This window comes from Sarcophilus harrisii, chromosome 5, assembly GCF_902635505.1.
Source record: "Sarcophilus harrisii chromosome 5, mSarHar1.11, whole genome shotgun sequence".
NCBI classification, from domain to species: Eukaryota; Metazoa; Chordata; class Mammalia; order Dasyuromorphia; family Dasyuridae; genus Sarcophilus; species Sarcophilus harrisii.
In genome coordinates this window covers 68,685,054-68,700,851 of record NC_045430.1, presented here as the reverse complement: position 1 = coordinate 68,700,851, position 15,798 = coordinate 68,685,054, and the positions used below count along the sequence as shown (strand labels likewise).

General features: G+C 33.9%; 1 protein-coding gene across 11 annotated transcripts in view; it reads left to right on the top strand.

The window, feature by feature from the left end:
• Window positions 1-15,256, top strand: part of PPHLN1 (periphilin 1) — a 188,791-nt gene extending 173,535 nt beyond the window's left edge. For all 11 annotated transcript variants that reach the window (XM_012550525.3, XM_012550528.3, XM_012550524.3 and 8 more), the window contains one exon: window positions 12,929-15,256. In XM_012550525.3, coding sequence (XP_012405979.1) covers window positions 12,929-13,123 — 195 coding nt within the window. In that variant the 3' untranslated portion in view covers window positions 13,124-15,256. The remainder of the gene's footprint in view (window positions 1-12,928) is intronic.
• Window positions 15,257-15,798: the final 542 nt, after the last annotated feature.

Below are 15,798 nucleotides of genomic sequence, written 5' to 3'. Positions count from 1 at the left end.
TTCTTTTATTGCTATGTGATCTCTTGGTGATGTTACTTGCTCCCATGTTCTCAATTATCATCTCTTTTTCTAATTAAAATTTTTTTCAATTAACAAGCATTTATTTTCTCTCTCAATTCCCTCCTCCCCCAGTCAGGAAGAGGGAAAAAAAAAAAATCAAAACCTTGTTAACAAATATGCACTAAATAAGTTGTCACATTGAGTGTATCCAAAAATGTATGTCTTGTGATTCTTCTACTAGACCTATACCCCAAAGAGATTAATAAGAGGACAAGGATCCATTTGTTCAATAATATTTATAATATTTCTTTTTGTGATGACAAAAATCAGCAACTGAGGAGGTGCCTAACAATTGGAGAATGCTTGAGAAAATTATAGCATATTCATGTTCCATAGAGTATTACTATACTTTAAGAAATGATAAAAGGTCTGACTTCAGAGACACTAGGGAAGATTTGTATAAAAAGTACAAAATGAAGTGAACAGAACCAGAAGAACAATATATATTGTAACAACCACATTGTCAAAACAAAAGAACTCTGATGAACTCATATTTTCTTCCCAATCCATACATCTTCCAAACACTTTTATCAAAGACATTACCATTCCCCAGTCTCTAAGGCTTGTAACTTTAATATCATCTTCAGTTTTTGTTGCTAAATAGTCACAGTTGCTAAATAGTGTCCTTTCTACCTCCTTAGCCTGCTGCATTGGACACAGCCACAACATATCCTTGAGTGAATGCAGGCAGGCATTCATAGTTCTAGGCATTCAGCCATTGACAAAAGAATTACTTAACAATTGCATAGAAAGAATATTCAATAATGATACTCTAAGCTTAATTTAATTTGGGGTCGAATGAGTGGGGAATAATCTCCATATGGAAACACTTCTGGATTTCAGATAGAATTTGACAGTTTATATCAAGTTGAATAGTTTTATTTCCTATGAATGAGTCATTCTTGTCCTTTGTGACCAGAATGCCTCCTCATTGTGTTCCCTCTGCCAGAAGCAGTTAGGAAGCTACTACTAAGGGGAAAAGTGAAGCTTGAGCCTTAGCAGGCTTCTCTATTCCCCTTCTTTTGGTCTTAGTACATATGTATTATTAAATAGCCTACTACTTGATTTGCCTGATACAAGTTTCTTCTCTTTACAATCCATGTAGCTGGTAATTTAAGGAGGACATTTTCATTTCCTTCTTTGTTACACTATTTTGGATCTTTTTTGTTATGGCCATAGGAATCCTATCATCCTGTAAGAACAAATTAGCTCTTGATGCTCAGACCTTCTCAACACTCTAGTCCTGGGAATCCTTCAAATGGAGGGGAGAAAATCTCCATTTATGGAGCCCCATCTCCCCACTTATCTCTTCATCTCTCATTTGGCCATGTACTTTTGATTTCATCATTCCCTTCTCATAACTCTTTCCCTTAGCTTCCTTTTGTATATTGTTTCCTTCCCCCCACCCTTACACCCCTCCCATTAGATTTTAAACTCCTTAAGGGTAGAAATGGTCTTTGTTTTTTTAATTTCACTTGGTGTCTTTAATAAATGTTAGTTCATTAACTTAATAATTCAAGAACTTGAGTGTAGGGAAAGTAACAATGTAGCTCCTTGAACCTATAAGACTGTCTCTCAACCAAAAAGCAAAGGCATTTTGAGAAAGGATACCACTTGGCACCAACAATTCAGGTTTTCCAAACCAGAAGACTAGTTCTGTCAGAGACCAGGGAGATACCTCATATAGTAGTGGGAAAAGCACTGGAACCAGTCAGAAAGTAGAGTTTAAATTCCAGGTGTTAACGTGCATCTTGTATTCATTATTTCTGGGCAGCGAGGTGGTGCGTGGTGGATAGATTACGTGACCTAAAGCTGGAAAGATTTCCATTTGTCTTAGTTTCTTCAACTATTACTGTTGTACCACAGTTCCCTTTTGATGTCCTGACCCAATTTCCCAAATTGTCCTATTTCTATCTATATTCTGCCTAAGGTTATAACCTTTCCCTCTTAATGTTTGATGAGATAAAGGTTTTTATCTTTAGGCTACAATCATTCTTTCTTAATGTTTGACAGGATAAAGGTCTATCCATTTTAGACATCATTAGAGTATCAGTAATCTCTCCAGTACCTCCCTCCATTGTGTCATCCTAGGTGTCCCCTCCCCCCCCATTAGGTTATCCCCATCCAGGTACCTCCCCCATTATGTCATTGTACTTGTTTTTTACAAAGAGGCAGAATGAGGCTTTGTTTAAGAAAGAGCTTTCAAAAAAGGATGACCAGTAGATGTTAAATATATTAAAATAAAACTTAGATACACAATAAGTATACATGACCAAAACATTATTTTGCTGCATTGTACTTGTTATCCTATAGAAAATCTTCTTGTCCTGATACTCAGGGCTGGATTCTTCCAGACAATCGTTCAGCCCTGGGACCAAACATGGATAATTTGGTCTCAGAAAATATCTCCATTTAATAAACTATTAAATTGTTCTCTGATCTCTGTCTTGCTCAGTTTCTCCAGCATTACATTACATGGGGATAATAAAAGAACCTCCCACAGTTATTATGAGGATCAAATTGGATAATATTACCTTAGTTTCTCATCTATAAAATGAGCTGGTGAAGGACATGGCAAACAACTCCAGTATCTTTGTCAAGAAAACTCCAAATGGGGTCACAAAGAGGTGGATATAACTGAAAACGACTATACAACAACATAAATAATTTCACCTCTTTGGTCCTTAATTTCTTTATCTTTAAAATAACATGGTATTGGTAGATTGACAAAGATGACCAAAGATAGAACTAGTGTTGAAGAGGTTGCAAAAAGATAGACATATTAATTAATGATTTTTGGAACTGTGAAGTAGTCCAATATTCCAGAAAGTAATTTGGAAAAGAAATCAAACAAGCTATTCTGGCAGGAAATAGAGATAGACAGACAGACAGTGTGTGTGTGTGTGTGTCTGTGTGCGCGCGTGCACGCGTGTGAGAGAGATATGTAATCCCACTGGAAAGATGGGGATTGGAACCAAATTGTGCCAAACAGAGGAGTTTATTGTAGTCAAAACTGTACTTTAGAAAGATTATTATGGCAGTTTTATGGATGTGTAATGCTGAAGAAACTGAGCAAGACAAGAGATTAGAGACCAATTCAATAGTTTATTAAATGGAGAGAAATACTGTGACCAATGGATCCATGTTGATCCCAGGGCTAGAAGAGACTATCATCTCAAAGAGTCTAGCCCCGAATCTCGGGACAGCAAGCTTTTTATAGAATAACAAGAACAATGACATAGTGGGGGAGGCACCTAGATGGGGATAACCTAATGGTGGGGGAGGTTACTGATATTCTAATGACATTTAAAATGGATAAACCTTTATCTTGTCAAATATTAAGAAGGAATGTCTATAATCTAAAGATATAAAACCTTTATCTCAAACATTAAGAGGGAAAGATTATAAGCTAACACAGAATAACTAAATAGGACAATTGGAGAAACTGGGTCACAACATTAAAAGGGAACTTTGGCACAACAATGGAGAGCTAATTAAAAAGGTTTGGAACTGAAAACAGATAAAACAAATTAGAGACCATTGTAATAGTTCAGGCTAGAGATGACAAAGATTAGAATTATAATAATGCATTTAAGAAATATTACAGAGGCAGAATTCTTGACATATGATTTTGATATGGAGAAGTGAGAAAGAAAGGATAGTCTTAAGGTAATTGTGAAATTAAAAATAAGGATAATCTCAACAGGCAGTTAGGTGGCTCAGTGACTATACCATTGAGCCTGGATGTAGATTGGATTTAAATTTAGCCTCAAGATACTAGCTGTGTGACCCCAGACAAATCAGTTTATCTCACTTTACCATAATCCACTGGAGAAGTAACTAAAAATCACAAACCCCTTCAGTGTCTTTGCAAAGAAAATCTCATACAGGATCAGGAAGAGTAAGACATGACTGACCAGTTCAACAACAACAAAAAAATCTAAGTAGAAATAGATACGTTTAGAAAAAGCGTGGGTTTAAGGGAAATGAAAATTTCTGTCTTGGGCTTGTGAAGTTTTGTTTGACACACTTATGGAATATCTATGAGATATCCCTCAAGTAGTTGGTGAAGTGGGCCCATGAGGAAAGCAATTACTACTGTATAAATTTGGAAAACATAGAGAGATGAGAATTAAATGAGAGATTATTATATTACCAAGATAGTGTATAGTGAGAAAAAGACAATTATTCTCAGGGAAAAAACTTGAGGAATATCCATTGCTGGGAAGCAGAAAATAGATGATTATTCAGAAAGGTGACAGAGAAGGAAATTATGTAGGTAGGACAAAACCCAAAGGGATCAGTCTTATAGAAACTGAGAGAAAAGGTTTTCAGGAGGATGGATGGTTACAAGCATTAAATGTAACAAGCCACCTGCCATCTGGGGGAGGGAGTGGGGTAAAGGAGGGGAAAAATTGGAACAAAAGGTTTTGCAATTGTCAATGCTGAAACATTATTCATGCATATATCTTATAACTAAAAAGCTATAATAAAAAAAATGAAACAAACCAAGAGAGAGGAAGACTAAAAGAAGACTTATGGATTTAACAAAAGATAACTGATTTTTTAATCTGTGCAGATTAAGTCTGATGATGAGGTTGGAAGCCTGATTGCAAGTGGAGGTAATGAGTACAGATTTTTCAATCCATTTAGCTGTATAAGAGATGAGACATGGAAAAGACTTTTGGTGATAGCAGGATAAAATGAAGCCTTTTTAAGGATGGAAGAGACCTGGGCATTTTTGAAGGAAACAAACAAAGAAGGAGCCCAAAGACAAGGGCAGTTTGAAAATGGGGGTAGAAAAAAAGTTAATCAAAGGAGAAGAGAGGATAAATGGGTTCAAGGACACCAGCAGAGGCACAATTTATCTAAACATTTTACACATTTCAGTAAAATGGCTTCCATTTATATGATACTAATTCTGTAACTGATTGTGAAATGAGAATGTTGTTCCATTTTAAAAATAAGAATTTAATGAGTATTTGACATTTTGAGTCACAACTCTTAAAAGCTCTTTTTTGAAAGTTGCAGAATGTAACTGTTCCTTTAAACTATGACTGATTTAGTACCAGAAATGTAATTTTATGTCAACTACTAGCTTTAGAAACCAAGAATACCTAAAAGACAAAAATATAATGCCCTTCCTACCCCGACTTTTTAGACTTTTTAAGGTTTACAAAATCTTTCCCACTATTTTATATTTGGACATTGAGGCCAAAACTGATTAAGTGATTTGCTCAGCCTTTGATGTAAGTGACCCAAGTCTACAGACTCTCAGTCTTACTCTTCATTACATGACCTCGTTGATGTCTGTGTTACTAAAAACAAAAAGTATTTTACAGTATATGACAAATCTATCATTCATAGAAGGACATGCCAGTCAATGTCTCCATGACTCCCATTACCATTCCCTCTAACTTACCTTCCCAATATGTAGTTCTCCCTGGTCACCAGTTCCCTCTTAAGCTTCAAGAAGAAAGGAACTGTCCTCTGCCTTTCCTCCTTTTTGTGGCTAAAATCAGTGCCTTCTACACTCAGTGCTTCCACTTCTCTTTCTCTCAAGTTCTTAACACTGTACATTCTGTCTTCTGATCTCAACTTTCAGCTGAAATTACTCTCTTCAATATTACCAATGATTCTTAATTACAAATCTCAGCTTTTTCTCAATCCATTTCTTGACCTCTTTCTTCAGCCTTAGATAATGTCGATCATCTCCTTTATGCTCTCTTCTCTCTAGGTTTTTATGAAACTACTCTATCCAGGTTCTCATTTTTCTCCTGGCAATACTATTTTCTCTATCTTCCCCACCATCCCCATTATTGGGAAAAGTTCATCTTGCAAGATAGAATCAGCATTGGTACTCACTCTCCATCACTCTCCTCTGTCCTTCAGATAGGAGGACAAAGAAACCTCAGTTTAAGAAGGGTTCTTGCGACAGGTATCACCTCATTTCCCACCTGACTGCACTACAGAGTTAGCTTTGTACCCCCAATTTCGCCCCCTTCAATTTATTTTTGTATATTTTCTTCCCCTTTTAGATAGTAAATTTCTTCAGGGCTGAAATTTTCTCTTTTTTTTGTATTTATATATTCAGCATTTAGCACTGTGCTTAGCACAAAGGAGACACTTAATAAATGTATATAATTGTCTTCTTCATCTTTATCTGGGTCATGACCACTAAGGGGTTCTCTCTAGAACCTTCTCTCTTCCTCCTCTAAACTGTGTCACTAATGATCCTATCTACCACCCATGAATTCAGTTATTATCTCAGACCTACTTATCTAGCTCTAATCCCTCTTTCAACTTGGGACTTCCTCCACAGCCCCTAGACTAGGGCCTAAGGCTGGAAAAGGAAGGTGGAAAAGATGGGCCAAATTTGGAATACTTCTGGAGACCAAGATCTGAAATTATGTGAATACAGACTGTATGTCAAATCAATGGGAGAAAGAACGAGAAGCCCAGATTTCAATCAAGATGGACACTCAGAACAAAAACAATATAGTGAAACCTATTGTTCAGATGATTCAGAAAATTCATTCGTTTCTACCCTGTCATCAACAACCCAGGTGGTGTACCATACTCCATCAGTAAGGAAGAAGAGTACTAAGACATACAGTTCAGATAGTCAAGTACATTACCAAGACCCTAGAAAAGCAGTCTCCAAGTTTCCACCAAACAGAAGAGGATTCCAAAAGGGATTTGCCCTCTTGGTAGGGAGCCTTCTCAGAAAGAGATTGATGTTCTCGCCAAATGGGTTTTTTCTGCCAGACTGCTGGAAACCAATAAGCTGCAAATGAAGTGACTGAACTCCAGGTCAAATAGATAACCTGCTTAAAAAAAAAAAAAAGCTTTGAAAAAGGCACAGAGGAGAAACCCCTGAATAAGTTTGAAGATAAAGAAATTTGTATACAGAAGATACAGAAATACAGAAAAAGAAATCTCACAGCTTAGTCAGATAACAGTGAGATTAAGGTGCTAAAATTTATAGTTGGGAATTGCATTTCCCATTATCTGTTGGACATCTAAATTGGAAATCTTACAGATAATTTAAACTCCACATATACTGAACTCTCATTGTTTTCTATTCCCTTAACTGCAATCGCCTTCTTCTTTTCCTTTTACTATCAAGGACCATTATTCCCCCAGTTACCCAGGTTAATATCCTAGATCTCATTCTTCACATCTCACTGTCAATCCCCATATCTGATCAGTTGCCCAAATCTTATTGCTTATAGCTTCTTAACAATATCTAATACATTCCCCTATCTATCTTCTGATCGGTCACCAACCAAGTACAGCCTGACTTCATTCCTAAAACTATTACAATGACATTTTTGGCTTATTCTCTCAGGTTTCTCTTTTCTCTAGTTTTCTACTCAATTATCAAAATTACCTTATTACTTACAAACTTACCAAGTGCAGGTCAGATCATGTCACCTCCTCCCCATTTATTAAATTCTATTGCTTCCTTTTTACCTCTAGGAATCAAATATTTAATCATCTATTTGACTTTTAAAGACCTTCATTATCTGGCTCCTTTCTGTCTTTCCAGTATTCTTATACCTTATTCCCTCCCATTCATTTTGCAATCCATTGATACTTGCCTTCAATTCCTAGCAGAACACACTCCAGTTTTGTCAGATGTGTGCACAGAAACTGAGTATTATCAGTAGCTGTGCTGCCAAATACCTAATATTATCTCCCTCTTTATTTCTATCTACTGTATCCCTTTTAAATCCCAACTAAAATCTTAAGTTTTACAAGTAACCTTTATTGATTTTTGCCACTACTTCTGTCTTCCCTCTGTTAATTATCACCAATTTTTTTCTTGTTTATAATTTAGTTGTTTGTATGTTGTCTCCCCTTTATGCTATGCAGGAACTATTTTTTTTTCTTCTTTGCTTTCATATCTCCAGTGCTTAGCAGACAGTGTCTGTCACATATTAGATGTTTAATAAATATTTATTGATTTTTTAGTCATATCATGGATTTTTGTGATAAGAAAGAGAGATTCCTTTTTTATTTGTAAGTTTTTGAAATATGGCATATGTAAAGATATATGTGACTTTAATAGATGAAGATATGATTCCTCTTCTCTACCTCCAGTATATCCCTATCTTCAGATAGGTCGAATAACTTGCCCAGGATTAAGTGTAGTTAAAAGTGACTCTGATATTTGAACTCTTAAGTGCTCTTTCACTTCTCCCATAATGCTTCTCATCAATACTATTCCAAATAGATATATCCCCCAAATGTTATTAAAGATCATTTTCTTTGCAGTCATACATAGGGGATTAATTCTTTTATTTAATGTATCCTTTATTATAAATTCATTTTTTAAAATTTTGAGTTCCAAATTTTCTCCCCCATCCATTGAGAAGGGAAGGAATATATCAGTTATATATGTGAATTGATGCTTTCAATAGTAATGGTGATAATGGACATTCTTGTTTCATGCCTGATTTTATTGGGAAATTTTCTAGTTTATCCCCACTACACATTGTGCTTGCTGATGGTTTTGGATAAATATTATTTATTTTAAAGAATGCTCCATTTATTCCTATTCTTTTTAGTGTTTTTAATAGGAATAAATGTTCTGTTTTGTCCAAAACTTTTTCTGTATCTGTTGAAAAGATTATTTGGTTTTTGTTGGTTTTGTTATTGATACGATCAATTATGCTGATAATCTCTTTTATTTCTTAACAGTATGAAATTGTTTTGATGATAACAACTTTGAAGTATAGTTCCAGATCTGATACTCTTGGTCCCAATCTTCCCAATTTTTTTCCTCAGTGATTCAGATGATATTCTTGACCTTTTGTTCCTTCACATAAATTTTTTGCTATTTTTTTGTAGCTCTCTAAGTGATTCTTGGTATTTCAGTTAGTATGGCACTGAATGGAATTGATTTAGATAGAATTACCATTTTTATTATATTGGCTCAGCATCCACATGAGCAATTAATATGTCTCCAATTATTTAGATCGGCCTTTGTATGGAAGAGTATTCTGTAATTGTTTTCATCTAACTCTTTTTGTGTGTATTGGCAGATAAATCTCTATGTATTTTATACTGCCTGAAATTATTTTAAATGGAGTTTCATTTTTTACTTCTTTCTAATGTACAAAAATGCAGAAGATTTTATATCCTGAAACCTTAAATTTGTTAACTGGAGTGATTAGATTTTTAGCTGATTCTCTCGGATTCTGGTTCTCTAAGTAAACCATTATGTTATCTACAAAAAGGAATAGATTTGCTTCCTCTTTGCCAATGCTTATTTCATTTTCATTATTCTATCATGATAACTAACATTTTTGGTAAGATGTTGATAATAAACATCTTTTTACTTCTAATCTTATTGAAAAGGCTTCTAGTTTATCCCAATTACATATGATGCTTACTTTTGGTTTTAGATAGATAGACACTACTTGTAATTTTAGGGAAAGCTACATTTTCTATTTTTCGATGCTTATATATTTTGTCAAAAGCCTTTTCTACATATATTTAAGCAATCATATGATTTTTAAATTTATACTAATATGGTCAGTGATTTGTACAGATTTTTCACTATAGGGCCAATCTTGCATTCTTGATATTAATGCCGTCTAGTCATAATGTATTATGTGGTATATTGCTGTAGTTGTTAATATCTCAGTATTCAGTGGATAAATTGGTATGTAGTTTTCTTTCTCTTTTAATGTCCTGGTTTAAATATTAACACCATTTTTGTATAAGTTAAATAATTTTGTAAAAACTGTTCTCTTTACCAATTTTTTTCAGACAGTTTATATAGTATTAAAAATAATTGTCCCTTAAATGTTTGGTAGAATTCACTTGTAAATCCATCAAGTTCTGGGTTTTTTCCTTTGAGAGTTCTTTTACAGGATTAATTTATATCTCATCCTCCCTCCCTCCCACCCCTTTTATAGCAGAATTGTGTAAACATTCCATTTCTTATTTTATTAATTTGGGCAATTTATATATTCATCCATCTTTAATAATACATAGGTGAAATACCTGTTTAAAACTGCTTTTCTTCGTTGATTGTGAATTTACTTTTTATAAGTTTTATACTAGTAATTTGTTTTTCTTTTTAAAAATCAAATTAATTAATGATTTATTTGTTCTATAAAAAAACAGCTTGTAGTAGTTCTATCCATTCAGTGGATTTTTTTTGTTTTGTTTTTTTACTTTCAATTTTGTTAAACTCACCTTTGAATTTGTTTTAGGATTTTTCTTTGGAATTGAATTGAGACTTTATTTTTCACTCTTTTTATATCTTTCTATTTCATCGTGTTTTTTGTGAATAACATACTGTTGGATTCTGGTTTCTATTCTATTCCATTCCGCTATCCCCCTCCATTATGTTATGAGCTCATGCTATTCACATTCACAATTCTTATTGTTCACTGTTTATTTCCCTCTAATTTATTCTCTTATATTTAGCCTTCTCTCTTTATTTTACTCTGTCCCCTTTTTGTTTGTTTGTTTTTTGCTTTTTTTTTTTTTTTTTTTTTTGCTGAGGCAATTGGGGTTAAGTGACTTATCCAGAGTCACACAGCTAGGGAAGTGTTAAGTGTTTGAGGCCACTTTTGAATTCGGCTCCTAACTTCAGGGCTGGTGCTCCATCCATTGCACTACCTAGCTGCCTCACTCTGTCCCCTTTTTAAGAGTTTGCTGTTGTTTCTTTTTTCTGACTCCTGCCTCCCTTAATCTACCCTTATTTTCCCCTTTGCCCTTTATCCCCCTTTTTTGCCTTTATTCCTCTTGGGTAAGATGAATTTTTTATATCCAACTGCATATTCTATATATGTGTATTCTTCACTTCTTTTAACCAGTTAATATTAGAGTGAGATTAAGCCCCTCATCTCCTCCATATTGTATAAATCTCTTTATTCACCTCATTATGTGACATAATTTGCCCCATTCTTTCTCTCCCTTTCTCTTTCTCTCAGTGTATTCTGCTTCCCAATCTGTCCCATTCTTCTTTTGAAATCACCTAAACACAATAATAATCACAATCAAGTCCTCTTTCTTATTAGATTCTCTCTATGATTCTTGATGTTCAAGTTCTTAGTTACTTGTATTACCCTATTTTTCCATATGAGAATTTAAACAATTTGATCTTATTGAGTCCTTTTTGATTTTTTTGTTCTCGTTTACCTTTCTTTGCTTCTCTTTTCTCTTATAGTTTTATGTCAGATTTTTATGCAGCTCCAATCTTTTCATCAGGAATGCTTGGAAGTCCTATTTTGTTCTATTTTTCCCCCTGTTAGGATTATGTTGTTTTTCTGAGTAGATAATTCTTGGTTGTACATTAATTTCCTTTTCCTTCTGGAATATCATTCTAAACTTTCCTTTCTATTAGAGTGGTATCTGCTCAATCTTGTGTCATTATTAATGTGGTTCCTCCTACTTGAATTCCTTCTTTCTAGCTGCTTGCAGTATTTTTTTTTTTCCTCTTGACTTTAGAACTTGGTATTTTTCCTATGGTGTTCCTAAGAGTTTTCATTTTGAGGTTTTGTTTTTTACACAGTCCATTGATCCTTAAATTATCTAGCTTCAATCTCTTGTCCAGGTCACTTATTTTTCCTTTGAGATATTTATTTTATTCTATTACTTTAGCCTTTCATATTTGTTTTGCTTTTTTTTGGGGGGGGGGGCAATTCTAGTTTTCAAGGAGTTATTTTTACAAAGATTTTTTTTGCCTTTTCTTCCAAGCTGTTAATTCTTAATCTTTCTTTCCAACCTCTTGCCTCTTTCTCCATTCTTTACTGTACTCAGTTGAGTTTTGAAATAATTTTTTAGCTACAACTCTTCTATGAACTCTTCTTGGACTTGTGTGCAAACTGCATTTTTCTTTAAGGCTTTGCTTGTGATTCTTTTTTTTTTAAATCCTTCTTTCTGTATTTAGATCTTCCTCATTCTTTCAGCCTGCTTCTTGACTTTATATGTTATTGTTAGTGCTGGATTATTCACATTTTTGATTGGGAATGTCTAGCCTACATTTCTGCCCTTTTATTTATTCTGTTGCTTTCATGACTGGCTGGCGGGGGGTGGGGGTGGGTGGGAGGGGAGCTGGGCTTTAAGCTTTCAAAAATGTGTTATGTAATAATAGATTTGTTCTCTTCCCTCCTACTCTCAGTTTGCATGTTCCCTTCCCAGTTTTGATTCTATCCCCTTTTTTTCTGGTTGGGAGTTTTAACAGACTACTACTTGTCTTGGGCACTATTAATTTGCTCACTGGAAGGTTCTCTATGTTCAAAACAACTGACGTCCTGATTTCCCCTTTGTTAGCATCAGAACTACCTTGTTTTATGCTTAGTATATAAGATCAGTTGCTTCTTTCCATCCCAGAACCACCAACCAGAATTGGGAGTGAGCAAAAGAATTGTCAAATGCCACCCATTCCTGTAGTGCTTGTTCAAGAATCTTTCTTCCCTTGTGCTTCTTGCTCTGGTGTCCTACCTTGACCTTCTTTTTCTGTCACTCTATACCTTCATGTCTGTATCCCATTTCCCCTTGGCTACAGGCATCTATCTATCACCTCAGGTTTCTTTGAACTCAAAAAAAAAATTACTCTCTTTGACATCTTAATGGCTTTCCCAATCAGAATTTGGTCTGGTGCTTTCTGTAGATTTTTATGAAGGAGGTATGCAGGGCAAGTTAGATTCTAATCCTTCCCCTTTCTATGCCATCTCTATTCTCTCTCACTCTGCTGCTTTGACTTTCCTATATGTTATTAAAAGATAGGGGTGATTTATATTTCAGTTTAGGGCAATAATTGCATTAGAAATATTACTAGGTTATTTGCTTTCCTATACTTTTAATTTTTAACCAGATTTTTACATGTCTTTCGTCTTTCTAGGTTTATCGACAAGACTGTGAAACTTTTGGGATGGTTGTGAAAATGCTGATTGATAAAGATCCTTCATTAGAAAAGTCTGTGCAGTTTGCTTTGAGACAGAATTTACATGAAATAGGTGAGCGATGCATTGAAGAACTGAAGCATTTCATTACAGAGTATGATGCTGCCAATCAAGAATTTGGGGAGTCTTTCTGAGATTTCATGCTGAGGCAAAAGATAATGTATTCTTTTGTTGTTGGGGTTTTTTTTTTTCTGGATTATATAAATCCTTAATATATGGAATAATTTTGTGGGTAGTTAGGGGGATATTTTAGTATAGTTAACTACACATTTAGATATCTTTATCATCATTATATTGAAAGAATATCTAAAAATCTTTTTATTAGCACTCTGCAAAGATTCTTGATCCATAACTAAGCATAAGCTTTTTCTGTAGGATAAAGAGTGTCAATTCTTTTTTCCAGTATGCCTCTTTGCAAAATGAGGTTTAGTTTTCTACAATTGTGTGTCTTCAGTCTCACACACTATTCAATCATATACTTTGTCATGAAAATTTAAAGTTTTACCAATTAGAAATTGCTTTGAAATCATTTTTCCAAGTCATTGAAAACCCCTTGATTTTAGTTATCTAGCAATTCCACATAACCTGTATTTCAAAATTCCAACTCAAAAGTTCTTTGACTTTGATAACATGGTTTTTTGCTTCACTTGTTTCTTAAGCCTTAAAACTTTTAAATATTCTAATGATCTACTTTCTCCATTAGTTCTGACTACTTGAAGTTATCCCAGTTTAAATATACTATTGATTATTTATTAAAAATCCTAAAGCTGTTAACTTCTAGAACAAGAATATAGGAATTTCAATATTAATGTTAATTTAAAATCATCTATATTCTTCTGAATCTCAAATACTTATACTGAAATATGAGTATTATAAGATCACATCTATGTCAGATGAAAGGGAAATTTTGTGAATTTAAAGGTGAGTGACAGAGGCTGAGATTTTCCACAAATTTTAGAGACCTAGAAAAAAAAATCTTTATCAACATGAGAAACAATAGGTTTTTTTCCCCCCATAGATCTTTATTTCAGAATTCATCAACTGTCTTTTGCTCCATGGATCATTGGGACATTAATAGGTTGTAAGTGATTTCAGCCTAAAGCTTTGTTTATTTAGTGCTCTTTATTAAGGACTCCCAGGACCATGAATATTCTACCAATTTTTGACATTAAGCATGACAAATTTATTTTTACTTTTTGTGGCATTAATAAGTCACAAAGTTTGAAATCATGTTATTATTACTGCCCACTTTTTTCTTATCTTTCCAGTGTCTCTTCTCTAAACTAAATTCTGCCATTTTTAGTGGCTTATTTTGATAATGTTTTGAAGGCTCCAAACAGTAGAGACCAAAATTATGTTAAATGTTCATTTCCAGCTAGCCATTTATTTAAAAATCATGCTAGAGTGGAAATAAATAAGGAAACAGTGTAAGTGGTACCAGATATAATGAGTACCACACATGAAAATTGAAAGAGTAAGAGAAAAATTTAATTTTAAATCAATCCCAAGCTCAGCCTTGCCAAATGAGGCCACTTTGAGTCATAGTTTTGATACTTCCTATGTTAGTACACAATATTTGAAGTATAAACTAGAAGTAATCCTTATCCATCATTTATGATATTCTTCTCCAGTGTGTGAGACTATTTTATTAGCTACCTAGCCTAGAAAAAAACCTAAGGCAATAGTTTTATTACTCACTTCTCCATTTCCCTTTTTCTTTAATTTTATTAAGTAATATCACTTAAATAAAAAGTGAAAAAATATAGGAGAGATACCAAAGAGAATGAACAAATGTTTTTTTGTTGTTGTTGAACTTCATTCAAAATAGTTTTACTAAGTTATCATCTCATTGCAGATATTTATTTTAAAGTCTACTGGTTAATCAGTTTAATATAATTTTGTTCTTCTTCCCCTTAAAACATAGTATTCAGTAGCTAAAGGTTTTTAACAGTTAGCCATCAATAATATTTTTGTAGGGATATCTGTTAATTATGGGGGGGAAAGTAGACTTTAAAGGGAAACTTTGCAGCATGCAAATTGAAATGGGAACTATAATAGTTTATGTTTTAAGTTCTCCTTGTTAAGATGTTTTTATTAGAGAGTTATCCATTATTCTCTGCAGAATATCCCCAGGTAATGTGCTATACTTTTAGTATGTCTTCTTAAAGCTTTGCTGTGCATGTGATTGAAGTTCAAAGGGAAAATGGAGTTTTGTGAAGCCACCTTGTGTAAACTCTTAAAAACAAAATAAAACAACCAGTTTAAAATTATCAAACTGTCTTTTATTGCGGCAATCTTCATTTCATTGTGTCATCAAAATAAAGAATTCACTTCACATTCATACAGATTTAACTTCTGGCACTACCTTAAGTGCCAAACTCCCAAGGGGATTGCATGTTATGGTCTCATGGGTTATATTCCATGCAGGGAGTTTACCAAAGTCTAAGGAATCTACAATAAAAGTTACTTATTATCTCTCTCCAAAGCAAGTCCCTTTCCTTACTTATTTTTATTCATGTTTATTTCTATGATTTACAATCTACTCTGACTCAGAACTTTGTTGTCACCCATAATAACTTTCCTTTATCCCTATTCTAGTTACTTTTCTATTGGAAATCTTTCTCAATATTATAAGTTGTTTCCTCCTACCTCCAATTTCTCTTAACTTAAGAACTCACCTCTTTACCCCTTTACCTCAAAAAATCTTGACTATGGCCTTTCTCTCATTTTTTGATTGTAAGCCGGCCCTTCTCCTTGCCAAGACCTAACCTTTTTACATGTTTTCTCTTGATCCCATCTCCTTCTGTCT